The 13,669-nt window shown below is 39.8% G+C and overlaps 1 protein-coding gene across 1 annotated transcript; it reads left to right on the top strand.

Annotated features, from left to right (window-relative positions):
- Window positions 1-6,974: 6,974 nt before the first annotated feature.
- gdf10b (growth differentiation factor 10b) lies at window positions 6,975-12,381 on the top strand. Its single transcript, XM_023262115.3, has 3 exons — window positions 6,975-7,453; window positions 9,004-9,923; window positions 10,434-12,381. The coding sequence occupies exons 1-3, from the start codon at window positions 7,192-7,194 to the stop codon at window positions 10,623-10,625; spliced, it is 1,374 nt and encodes a 457-aa protein (XP_023117883.1). The 5' UTR covers window positions 6,975-7,191; the 3' UTR covers window positions 10,626-12,381.
- Window positions 12,382-13,669: the final 1,288 nt, after the last annotated feature.

Raw genomic sequence — 13,669 nt, 5'->3', positions numbered from 1 at the left:
ATAACTTCACTTTTATACATTGTAGTGTCACCAAAATCACTGGAGCCATCAATTGGCTTCTGCTGGTCATACTACAACTCTTGGTTTGATATTAAGTACAACATTTGAATTTTTAATAATTTTTATTCGTAATACAATAACTTCACTCTTATGTACTGTAGTGTCATCAAATTCACTGGAGCCATCAATTGACTCCTGCTGGTCATACTACAACTCTTGGTTTGATATAAAAACATCTTTTCACAATTTTAATGAATTTTATTATTATTTTATTATTATTTTATTAGTAATACAATTCAATAACTTCACTCTTATGTACTGTAGTGTCATCAAATTCACTGGAGCCATCAGTTGGCTCCTGATTGTCATACTGCAATGCTTGGTTTGATATTAAAGAAAAAATCAGAATTTTCAGGAATTTTTTTCTTATTATTTTATTAGTAATAAAATTCAATAACTTCAAAAGTTAAGTTATTGAATATTTGTGTAGTGTCTCTCTTCGCTGTTGCAGCGGTTTTGCTATTTGCAGACGGTCCCTGTTCACTCGTTGCACAGCCAGCTGCTCATAGACATCAATGTTATTTCTGCAGCTTGAAAGACAGCGACTTTTGATAAAACTGGCCTTGTAGCACATTGTCTAGCTTACAACGATGGGAAAGAGGCATTGTTTATGTTTTTACAACGTATATCTCATGAGTTGTTGATGCCGGAAGTCCGAATCTGTGAATATCTTGCCAACTTTACCTAACTGTACAAGTTGGCTAAATATACAAATATGGCAGCACAATATCTTCAGAGTCCAACAGGAATATCTGTAGCTGTAACATTCAAATGTGACTGTAGTCTACTTCAATACATGCAATAGGTGCTCATGGCTCACTGTGTAGAACGAATAAACCATTGTTTGTTTTGACCAGATAGAATCCCTTTACTTCGTTAAAAAAATATATAAATAAATAAAATAAAATAAAATAATTTTTTTTTTATATAGTCAGTGGTTAAAGTGCTCTGAAATGACGGTTAGGACGTGGATGACTGAACGAGTTTTTATTGTTTTCTGAGTGACTAGTTTAAACAACGTGGTCTCAGTTTGTTCCGATGCATTTTAGCAAATAAAGCTGAAGTTGTGCTGCGTGTTGTTCTGATGGGAGGCTGCTGAGGGTCTGAGTGTTTCTGAGAACAAACCCGAGTTAAACTTGAAGTTCTGCTCTGGATCTGTTCCACTGAACTCAGACTAACACACAACACAGTAGCAGACGTGCTTTCGTGTTGTGGGTTTTCTTGGTGAGAAAATAAATAGTTTTCTGACTCGTTCTTAACCAGGCAGTCTGTGTTAAGTTGTGATTATCCTCAGTTGACATGAACGTGTTTCCTGAACAATCACCAGGTGTTAAACACCTGACAGGATGTCAGTAATCTATATGGATGAAGCAGAATGCTTGCAGAGCTGATTGGTAGCACAACGAGTAAAACGGTGGTCTCGTAATTTTATCGCTGGATTACGTGGTTTCGAATCCTCTCACCGTACTTGAAAAATACGTGTTTTTTATTTCGGCCCGCACGTTTCTTTTTACTGTCTGTAGATGATATTTACATGGATATAGACTTTATTAAGTAGTGATGCCGACGTTTTTCGGTGAGGTCTTCTTTATCTGGTATCTTTATTTCACGTAAATCCAGGTCTGATCGTGACGAATCTGCGGACAAAACATCTGGAGACGGAAGCGATCACCAGCTAACCTGATCACCAGTTAAACTGGAACACCGGACGCTTCAGCAGTGACGTGGTGGTTTGACATGCGCAGTGAACTTTGACTCGGACAAGGTCAAAGTTCATTTACACCGAAGATTTTAGTTTTTTTTTAAAATTATAATAAATATTGTAATTTAAAATCTGCATTAATGTAAGTATTTTTGATTTAAAAAGAACAGCAACTATATTTTTTATAAGGAATTTCATGGTGACTAGCGTTATTTTTAGAACACGTGTCGGGCAAGTCACATGGTCTCTGCAGGCAACCAGGCGCTGCGGGCACCATGTTGGCTACCCCTGATCTAAACTGTACACTTTTTTTAACTGTACATTTTTAAATACACAGCCAATCATGTCATGTGTTAATGCATTCCCCCAGGCAGATCTGGTGCCTTCACTGGCTACTGGCTCTATATTTTACTTTCACTGTGCAGGTACTGGAGTGGTCTCAGTCTTTAAATGCAACTCCCAGCAAGAAGGCCAATAAAGCTATTATTGGTAATGTCAAATTATTCCTCTGCGTAGCAAAAAATCCACCTATAAAAAAAGGAAAACCGAATATTGGTGCTTTATTCCACAGTTTTTATTCAGAAAACCAGTTTAAAAATACTTCCAGTGGAACATAAAGCCTCAAGCCATTTAATATTAATGCTTGAACACCTAATAATGATGGTTTTTCTATGTTCCCTCTCTCGTTCTACACTCCCTACTTTGTTTAGCAGCTTTCCTGGTAACCAGGCTGACGTGTGTGGGACCCTGAGCCCGGACACAGTCCTTTGATCTCTGGCAGCAAATCCACAATAATGAGGTGACTTTATGATCATTGAGAATTTACGCTCATTGGATATAACAGTTTTCAATTCAGTAAATTATGAGCCGTGTCCTTCTAAATGTCCGCTCTGACATTTTCTCTGCTTCTCCTGTGGCAGGCAAGCTGTTAAGTGAGGGGTCTTACAGAGTTTGCTGCGGGTGTGACAAATACTCACAAGGGCTTAAATTACCTTTGAAGTGGCGGCTAATCATTGTGCTTAAGCAGTTCTGGCTCAGTGGCAAGGAGTCACTATGGAGCTGGCTCCTTTTTGGCTGAAAACCAAGTTTCATGGTAGAAAATGTCAAAATATTGATGGCAAATTGTCCTCAGAAGATATAAATAAAGGCCTCTCTCATTTCTGCCAGTGGTCAGCAGTGAATAGAAAGAGGAATACAATGTTAACTTTGTATTCAATGTGAGACGGCATACAACATGACCTCAAAGGCAGCGGATAGAAAAAGATTAGAGTCCGCGATAACATGGATGGAGACTGAACTCATTCAGCTAACTGAACTTTGATGCCGGAGAGTAGTTTTGTCTCTTTGGATTCTAGCACTTGAAGAAACCAACAGGCGGCAAAAATGGAATATTAGTTGTACATTTACATTTGGTGATTTTAACAAAACCTACTGAGGCAATGATTGAGCAGCATGACTGAAACAGCCGATGCTGACTGGCACGGCCAATTTCCAAAATACAGATTTGTGAAAAGTTATGGAAAAAAACTTGAACTCCATGGTAAAATTAAGCAATTAACATCCAAGCATGCTCTGTCACATGTAGAAGAATGCTGAGCCGGCCTAGCTGTCTCAAGACGGTGAGAGGGAAAGATCTAAGTGACTTTGAGAAAGGGTTCATTGATGGGGCACAGATGGCAGGAGCTTCAGTCAAACAAACTGCTCAAGTGGCTACCGTTTCAATAGGAACACCGATCACTTGCAAAACTACAGCAAACAATTATTTCAATGTTGATTAATTGTTTTTGGTCTACAAAGTGTCAGAAAATGGGGAAATATGTGTTTCTCAAAGCCCTGGATTATGTCCCCACATTTCTTGTATTGTCCAAAGAAATTTAAAGAAACCAAAGAATATTAAAATTTGAGAAGCTATAATCAGAGAATTTAGACTCTTTTTCTTAAATTTCTTCAAATCAATTAATTATCAAAATGGTTGGCAATTAATTCAATTTTAGTTAGTAATGTAAAAAAAAAATCGCTATTGGTCTACACTTTAAAGAGCATTCTCGACAAGTGGGCCCATATGCAGGTGGTGTACAACAAGAGAAGTGTACAGGTCTATATTAATGACTATTATTTCGCTGCTATGGTTTGGGTTTATTTGCTCCCTTGGAGGAAAGGATCATTGCAAATGAATACAAAGGTGTCAGATTGAACCTATTTCCCTGCATCCTGATGGGAGTGGTCTCTTCTAGAATGACAACATCTCCATCCATAGGGCACAAGGGGTCACTGGATGCTTTGATGAAAATGACATGAATCATACGCTGTGGTCTTTAGTCACCAGATCTCAACCCAGTTGAACACCTATGGGAGATTTTGTCCCGACATATTAGACAGCGCTCTCCACCACCATCATCAAAACACCAAATGAGGGAATATCTCTTGGAAGAATGTTCCAGAAACTTGAAAAAAAAAAAAAAAAACATTGTCAAGGAGAAATGACGCTGCTCTGTTGGTACATGGTGTCCAACACCTTCCTAGGACACTTTATGTTGTTTGCTCCTTAAATTTTTAACTTTATACATGTAGGAAAAGTTCTCACTGCAGAACAGATAAAGAATTCTAAGTCCTCACATCTAAAAAACTAAATGTGTATTGTGCCATAGCCATGCAAGTTGAACCATAAGAGTGTTTTCTGCTCTGCCAACAGGATTGATTCATTTTAGACAACTAAAACTACCAGGTAAAGGTTAAGAAAAGATTGTGGTCATTTAAAAAAAAAAAAGATGCCAAAGTTCAGCTGTTGGTAATAGATTGGATGTGTTCTGTGCTCTCCAGTATCAGAGTCATGCCCTTTGTGCCCCCATTCATCTTTCCTGACCTCCTGCTTCAGAAGTTTTGTGGCACTATGACAACATCAAGCTACCTTCAGGGCCTCAATTCTCAAGGGGCCGATTGGTAATCCAGCCGTGGCTACTTTCGCCTTTGCTGCTTAAAGAGAAGATTCTTTATTTCCATGATCACAAGATGGTGCTTGTCAGAAAAACTTTGGTCATTTTAAGTGTTTGATAAAAATGATTAAAGCTTCAAGTTCTTTCTTGGTCAGGACGAAAATAGTGAATCTTGGTGTAAAACCAATCTTCCTCAGCTTCCTCAATGTCACACGGATTTACTTAAAAACTGTGCATAACACCATCAAAAGAAAACTCACAAGAGCAATATTAGTTTAGTCTCGCCCCATTACGCCCAATTAGACAACCCCATGCTGAGTGATAACAGCTTTTGATTACTCCCTGGGAGGAGACTGATGTTATCTGGTTATTTTGTTGAAGCAGCACGACCTTTAAACACACATAGTGAAGGGGATCAGAGTCCTTTATCTCTGATGTAGGACACAGCGGTGTCAAAGAGTGCCTTGTGATCCCTCTCTGGACCAGTAGGAGGTATTTTAATGGCTGTCTGACTCATGGTGGCAATGGCCTGCTGCCGTGTCTCCCACAGGGAAACCATTGTGCTGCAGCAGAAAGCTGGAGTTCTTTTTTTGCTGGTGGCTGTTTAAATGAAACCATCAAGCAACACCCATGGCGATGTTTCACCTTGAGGCAGGATTCCCCGTCCAACTGTCAGTCAGTTTCTGTCCTAACACATGTCTGTCATCTTGATGAGCAGTCAGCTAGCCTGAGACTAACCTTCTTCAATACAGCCTCCAGTTTGCAGTGCTATTAAGGGGAAGTTTGTGATTCTAATCCAATTCACTATTTGTCAAATTCAGCACTCCACCTCTAAGTGTTTCTGCACGGAGTTCAACTTTGACAAGTGAATGTACACCTTTGGCAGAAAAGCTGCGGTGTATAATGAACAACAGTCAGTCCAACACAGTTTGACCAGCATGCGCTGAAACACTGTCCAAGCAATTTATTCTCCATAATGAAGTGTTCTCAAATATTCTTAGGCTTTCGAGCTGTTCAGACATTTTTTCCCATTCCACGCACGTGAAGCAGGTTAAGTTATGCCAGAATTCCCTGTTCTGCTTCAACAAGCAAGTCTACACTGGTGACCTTTAAAGAAAGTCCAGAATGAGGAAGCTTTTGTAGCAGGTTCAGTCTGATATAGATCAGTTTTCTAACTTTGTGGTACTCAAAATCCTATACAATGTTTCTCATTTGTACACCAGTAGTGACAGAGCTGCCATGCAAGGTGCTTGCCTGCCATCAGGAGCAACTTAAAGTTGATCACCTGAGCCACAACCATCACAGTGTGTCTAATACATAGACCTGACCTACTGTGCATGTATGGAATGGAATCCTCCATGTGAGCTATCAAGTAGTATAACAACAACTCTGTATCTGTGGTTTTTATAGTTGTCTATGTGCAAAGGACCTATTTCTGAAGCTGAGTCTGTTTTGGAGAACAATCTGACTCCACCTCATTATTAGTCTGTCATGGAGAAAAAAAAATCACAAAGGCTTGTTTATATTTCTTTAAACCACTCACAATTATCTTGGGCAGTGCTCAGCCCAGGATGTAGCAATGGTGCTTCCACGAAACAGCGACAGGTCGAACGATTTTGTTGAAACATTTGCACATAGGAAAATGAGCAATGATTAATTCACCAACAGAAACAAGCAGGGCTGCCTTGTCATATTTAGCACATATGTAGGCTGACGTTGAGTCTCTTGTGTTTGTTCTGTTGTGTGGCTGTCTTGCAAAATGCTGCATCTCATGGAGACTTTAAGAGATGCAGCCTTGCACCATTCATTTCACCAACCATTTATCTAGCCTCCTCTGTTTGGCAAGGGAGAAACGATCTGCAGACAGTTATAAGACAAAAGTCAATCATACAAATAATCAAGCTTACAAGTTTCCTGACACTACACAAAATCAACATCAGATATTAGTATTATCATTCTTATTATCTAATGACAAAGTCAGATGGGCCTAATTTTTTAAAGGAATCTTGTTTTATATTCTGTCCTTACTCATTTTCTATCTTCTCAATCCCAGTGTGCATTGTTAGTGTTCCACTTTTCAGATTTGAAACTTCACATTGCCTTCACATTGACTCTCAGTGATGGAGCAAAAATGATGCTGCGTATATCTGTAGCTGTAAATGTATTTTCAGTAAGAAGTTATTACTGTTTGCTGCCAGTCAATACTCCAGCGTTCACCTAATGGGCTGCAGCCTCTCGTTGGCTGTGCGCTCTGAGGCGTCACCATCTGTCATCCAGCAGCAGCGCCTCATGCATGCGTCCTACCCGGGTCTCCTCCCATTGCAGAAACAGCTGTGGACCGTGAACCGTGGAGTGTGGGTCTGACACGGATTACCTGGATACCGGCTCGAAGCCTGGGTGGGCAACACGCAGGGAGAAATAGAAAGCGAACGTTTCTTTCATTCGTTTTACTCTCCACGTTTCTTTTGATTGGAATCATCCTCCACATCAGCAGCCATGGTGTACCGGCTTTTTCACATCCTGCATTTACTGGTGATTCTGGGGTCCGGCTGGGGTCATCTCGTGTCTGAGGGTCTCGACGGAGCCGTGCGTCACGGTGCCGATGTGCCACCGGCTGTGGAGGAGCGCGTCTTTACGCAGGAAGGCGCCAACCGGGACATGGTCTCCATCAACATGTTCAAAGTGTACGAGAAGTACAGTAAAGAACCGCAGAGCCAGAGGGAAGGAAACACCGTGAGAAGCTTTAAAGCTGTCCCGAGTGAGTGAGCGAGCCTTTATTTCCTCCACTGACCAAGTTACAGAACCAGCGCGTCTAAGTCCAAGTAGTTTGGTAGTCTTGTTTCTCACTGTTGCAGCGTTGCATCAAGATCCCTGATTAATGGTAATATTGTTCAATTAATAATAAGAGGATAGAGTCTAAATTAAAAAAAAAACACATAGCATATAAAAATAGTTTTTTTAAACTTTGAATGTAATTTTGGGAAGCATGCGGCTGTGTTGCTCAAATTAGAATTACTTTACTGATATCCCTGTAGTAATTCCTCTAATATTTCGTGATCAATACAGGGTGGCCATATATATATATATATATATATATATATATATATATATATATATATATATATATATATATATATATATATATATATATATATATATATATATAATAGAGACAGAGAGGCGATTTCTAAAGTAATAAAGTGCGCACAGTTAATTTGTATTTTAAACATTTCACATTTGTTCTTAAATTAAACTTAATAAAATAGTTAGTTGAATAGTTGAATGAAAGAAATGCAATATGAAGTTTTTGCTCTTATGTCTATCTCTTACTGCAAGACTCATATCAACTTTCTCTTTGAAATTTTTGTTGCACATTTCATGCATAGATCAACCCAAAAACAGAGTTAGTGCAGAAAGTACTCATTAAATCAGGTGCCTAAAATAATGCCTTGGTAAAAGAGCTGATTCTAATTATCTCATCATCTTAAACATCCTGAGTGCAGGTGTTTAGTCAATCACACTGCTGCTCCTTCTTCCCTTTAGGCTAAATGTCCTCACCTCTGTGCTCCGTCAGTGTTGTGATTTACGGAACTGAGGGACTTTAACTCTCCAACACAGTTAGTTACCCGGTAGCTGTAACAGCTTAGGTGTTAGACAAGAGCCTATTATCACACCCAGACACCGGCTGCACTGCAAAAAAGCCTCAGAGGAGCTTTCCCTCCTATAAGCATTTCCATATGCCTGCGACAGACCTACTGGACCGACCCAATGTTTGTCTTTCAGGCTGTGGTGGAAGTGCGGGAGACAAGGTTGAACTTCAAGAGTATAGCAATCTAAGATGAGGTTTTTGGTCATGCAAGAGGCAAGCACTTAACCGTGCCACGCTTAATATTTTCCATGCCGCTTATGTCAGTCAAATGTGTTGAGAAACATTTTGCAGATGATATATTGGATGCTGTTATTCATTTCAGTCACACGTGCAGGAGTGAGATGATAAAGGAGGAAAAATGCAGAGAGGGGGAAAGGGGAAAAGGTTCAAGGCAGCAACGTGATCTCTTCACTCCTCTTTATTGTTCATTTCAGAGAGCGGTGCTCCCTCAGGGCGTCAGCATCTGTTTAACAAAATATCTGTATGGTTGAACTAGAAAGCACACCGCTGTGTATGAATCCTTTTTTAACGCTGTTAAACAAATTAGAAAAAAGCACTGAAGACAGGATGAAAAATGTTGTTTCCATAAGTTTGAGCTTGACAAAACTTTCCTTGCCAACTCTTTCATCTGTCTCCTGATTCCTTTTCAAATCTTCTAGGAGTCTCACATGGCAAAGAAGTGTTCCAGTTCAACCTGTCCTCCATCCAAAACTCCGAGCTCATCCTCTTCGCCTCTTTTCATTTTCTCCACAAGCGGCCCCGCCACCAACAGAGGCCGTGGCGTTTCCGAAGGCCTCGCCACCCGTCCACGGGCCTCCAGCAGCCCTATCCTCCCTCCTCACAGCTCCTCTTCTATGGATCATCCTCAAATTCGGCTTTTGCAGTGCCGCTGGGAAACATAACTCTGGCTCCTTTCAAGAAAGGCTCTTGGCAAACAAGGGATGTAACTGCGGTGGTGAAACATGCCAGGGATGTCAAAGAGCTTGTGGTCACGGTGGAGTTTGATATGGGGTTTGGGGCAGCTCGGATCCAGCCGAGGAGTCCTCACGGCCAAGAGCGCCTCTCCCTAGCCAACCTGCCGTATATTTTGGTTTATGCCGATGATGAAGCGATTGATGAACCCAACAGCGTGGCCATGTCACTTCAGAGATATGGCCCTTTTCCAATTGGGGAGGACACATCTGCCTCTGCCTCGGCCTCGGCCTCAGCGTCAAGGATCCGGAGGGAGCTTCATCTCCAGATCCAAACCAACGACATCCCAGAGGTCCAGTTTAACACCTTGAAGAACCACGAGCTGTGGCAGAACACATATTTCCCAGCTAAAGCCAAAGCAGCAGTCAAACCGGGAAGGAAGCAGGGCCAGGTGAGCAACGAGGGCCTGACTAAGCCCCAAGTCCTGAGCTTTGATGAGAGAACAATGAAGAAGGCCAGGAGGAGACAGTGGAGTGAGCCCAGGGTTTGCTCTCGCCGCTATCTCAGGGTGGACTTCGCTGACATCGGCTGGAGTGAGTGGGTGTTGGCACCAAAGTCTTTCGATGCCTACTACTGCGCTGGGACCTGCGGTTTCCCCATTCCTAAAGTAAGCCACAGAAACTTTTCCTTTTTATTGCCAGATTCAGTCACTAAAAGGCAGTTTTACAATCATCTTTTGAGGGGGGAAGGTTTCTTGTGCCCTCTTGTAATCAGAGTTTAAAACAAGTACGTACGAACTTCATTTTTTGACATCTGAGCAAGGTATTCGTGTGATGCAAAAAACACGGTGCGTCTAGAACTCTCACAGTGAAAACAGACTTTTAAGGTAACCAAGCGACATCCTGTGTCCATCCAGCAGTTACATCTTCAAAATGAAAAGTGTTTGCATATCCTTGTATTTTTTCAAATGTAATCTCTCATTCAGTAAAATGTACCAGGACAAAGACGAGCTTCATAGGATAGTCCTTTGTTTTGCAAATGTAATTAAAATTCACAACACACTGATCTAAAAACCTTGAAAAGCAGAGACAGCAGGGATTTACCTTTTAAGAGCTAAACAGTTGTTGTTCATTTAATCTTGTAATAGTTTCCTTTTGTCCGCCCGTTGTTTCCTCAGGTATCGCGTCCCTCCAATCATGCCACAATCCAGAGCATCGTCAGAGCCGTGGGAATCGTCCCCGGAGTCCCTGAACCGTGCTGCGTTCCAGACAAAATGAGCCCCCTCAGTGTTCTTTTCCTCGACCCAAACAGGAACATGGTGCTGAAGGTTTACCCCGGCATGTCTGTGGATACATGCGCCTGCCGGTAGGACTGGGGCCAACCAGACCACTGGAAACTGTGATCAATAAAGATGAGAGACAGTGAGGAAGACGTAAATGTAGACTCAGCATGTAGCAGGAAGAACCAGGTCAGATGGAGGAACACTTGTGAAATACACATTGAGGAAAACTGAGAAAAGCTGAAGAACTTTTTACTGAATTCTTGGACTTGTTTGGACTCTGTCGTGATGGGACTTTGCCTTAAGTTTTTCCTAGTTTTCTAATAATTTTATAAATGTCTATCGTTACTCTGTCCACTTTCATTTAGTTTCTCCACTCCATAAAGAAACATTTAAGGAAGTGCTAATAGAGAAACTTGTGTTTATAATTCTCTATGTTGATTTGCTGGACAGCGACAGGGTTAGTCCAGAGCTCCTGCAGGTAGTTTTTTTTAATCAATCCTTAACAAGCCTTTGTGGTCCTTTTTTGGTCTTGTTTTCCTTTCAGAAAGTGATTTTTGCCTGTTTTGATTTGGAAAAGGACTTGATTTCCTGGTCTCAGCTTGGACTCAACTGGATCTGGTTCTGGAATCTGCTCAGACTCCTCACATATGGCCTGTGTGAGGATCCCATACTGACCTTTTAGGCTCAAGTTTGATGATTTCAGTTGTAGATGATCTGGGTTTCAGTAGCCTCTGAAATCTCTGTAAAGTGTCTGCTGCTTGTCTTAAAGTTTGATTTTAAGGACTGGACTTTGATCAAAGTGATAACCTGCACACTGAAAGAGAATTTCAGACCCAGAGGCTGCATATTAAACATGTTTACTTATTGCCAAGTTAACCAACAATTGCCATGTAAATACTGTAGTTACTAATGCAAACTAAGCGGTACTTACTCCTAAGTAATGTGGCACTCTGAGTGACACATTGAACTGTTAATTATGCATGAGAAGTCATATCTTCCTTAAGCTATATTTCAACAATAATTTGTTCATATCTTGTATATAATGATTATATTTTGTTGTTCGGTGAGTGTTGAAGCATCAATAGAGTTGTGTAGCGCCTCGCTGCTACATCACAGGGTAAAAACAGTGCGCTGCTGCCATCTGCTGTGCATTTCGTCAATCTTGAAGGGACTTTTTTTAAAATAATTTTGCTGTACCTCTGTGGCTCTTCACTAATTTCTTTTAAAACATATTATTACAATATTGTTGTATATGCAATACTGTTTATCCGTAATAACATGTACAGTTTGAAAAATGTACAGTAATGACAGTAGATTTCCATAATAACTAAAAACCAATATCTGTGTATTCGCTTTTAATAAGGATTTGGCTAAAATGTAATTAAATAGTAATATGATGTGTTCTTTAACAGATCGTACAAATAATGTAAGTTTGGTATGGAAATAAACTGAATTGTACATACAGTCAAGATATTGGCTGACTTAGGTTTTATAAAAAAAATTATATATATATAAGTATGTGTAATGTTGAGAAGTTTCTTGGCATAAATTACTGTATTACAGACACATACATTAAAATATATTACACTAGATTGCTTAAATTTTATTTAAAGTTAATATCTTGGTTTACTGATGTAACAAAAATAATCTTGCATTTTTCAAATTAAATAGCTGATTTTGGACCATGATAGTGTTTTGTTTTTGAACAAAGTTTCTCAAATTCAAGTCTGGTTAACCTTTAGTGTAATCTGTTTAGATTATAATTTTTTGCATTTTTTTTTGTTCTTTATATTTAGATGCTAGTGTAATGTAAAACTTAAAGCTGCACTAGTCAAAACTTTTATATCAACAGTGGATCAAGTGATCATTTGTTATGTGAAATGAGTCACTTATACTGACATACCTACACAGAATTATCAGAAACCATTGCAGTTCTATTAATGTCCATGGAGCATTTTAGCAACTTTTTCTAATTATTTTGCTATTATGGCCCACAGCTTTAATGTTTTGATCCGCTCTTGTACTCTCATCAAGCTTGTTGCCATTCGCAGCTGCTTTTATATGAAAAAAAACTATAAGAAACCCAATTCTCACTCTTTTTCCTGCATCAAACAGCTGAGAAACAAAAAATAGCGACTATTCAGTGAATATAGTGGGGAAAAAAGCTGCTAAATAGTTGCTGTATAAAAAGGAAAATGTTTGCCAACGTGTCAATATCATCATACCAACATCAACGTTATGAGGTGATTATATGTGAATATTATGTGTATAATTTGTTTCGCTTTTCTTAAGTAGCCTCAAATAACTCTGGTGCTTTAATGAGCTAACAATATACTAGCTAATGGGAGACATTAAATGTTTTAAGGTTTCTAAATATTATTTCCAAGTGTTTTGGACTCTGATTAAAAAAAAAAAAAAAAGACTAAATCTGGAAGGCTTGGATATCTCTTTATTTCTTGACTTGAAAACTAAAAACTTGGGACAAAATATTGGCACAGTGCTCATATTGCTAATCAGATGCGTAGATGGCCAAAACCTAATGTAGCTTAATAAGTTTTGCCACATATTTCTCAGAACCGTAATCAGATCAGAACCACAGTTTCATAGCAGGCCTTAGCCCTTCCTTCTGTGTTTGTTTCCCTCCTTCATGCCTACATTACTTGCTGTATCCACGCCAGCGTATTTTGTCATTGCCTTTCATTACTGATGGACTCCATAGAGAGGAATGTTTAAAAGCATGAAAAGGCCACAATGACAGCATTTTTATGAAACCCAGCGTGAACCAAGCACTGAGTGACTGCATAAGTGAAAGACAGAAATTCCCAGATAGGGAATATTCAGGTCAACGACCCCAGATACACTGGAACACATGGTCAAGTCCTGTTATCCAAACGTCCATCTTGGAGCATCACATCTTCGTTCCGCCTTCCAGTGGTGTGAAATAATCTGCTCTCAGATTTTCAAGAGTCAAATCTATACCAGTTCTTTAACATTTGTCTATGAGTTTTTCTTACAAACACTCTACACCCGGTTGTTCCTGAAGTGCACAAGAAATTTTCACTTCACTTTGAAGCTACATTAAGTTACAACTGACTGTATTTAGCTGCATGGTGAGATTAAACTAGCATGCT

Source organism: Amphiprion ocellaris, chromosome 18, assembly GCF_022539595.1.
Source record: "Amphiprion ocellaris isolate individual 3 ecotype Okinawa chromosome 18, ASM2253959v1, whole genome shotgun sequence".
Lineage (NCBI taxonomy): Eukaryota > Metazoa > Chordata > Actinopteri > Pomacentridae > Amphiprion > Amphiprion ocellaris.
Note: the sequence above shows the minus strand (reverse complement) of the source record. Positions and strands in the feature narration are given on the sequence as shown.

Coding starts and splice junctions, on each gene's coding strand:
- gdf10b (XM_023262115.3), top strand. CDS start 7,192: ATGGTGTACCGGCTTTTTCACATCCTGCATTTACTGGTGATTCTGGGG. Junction 7,454..9,003: donor AAGCTTTAAAGCTGTCCCGA/GTGAGTGAGCGA, acceptor CAAATCTTCTAG/GAGTCTCACATGGCAAAGAA. Junction 9,924..10,433: donor GCGGTTTCCCCATTCCTAAA/GTAAGCCACAGA, acceptor TTGTTTCCTCAG/GTATCGCGTCCCTCCAATCA.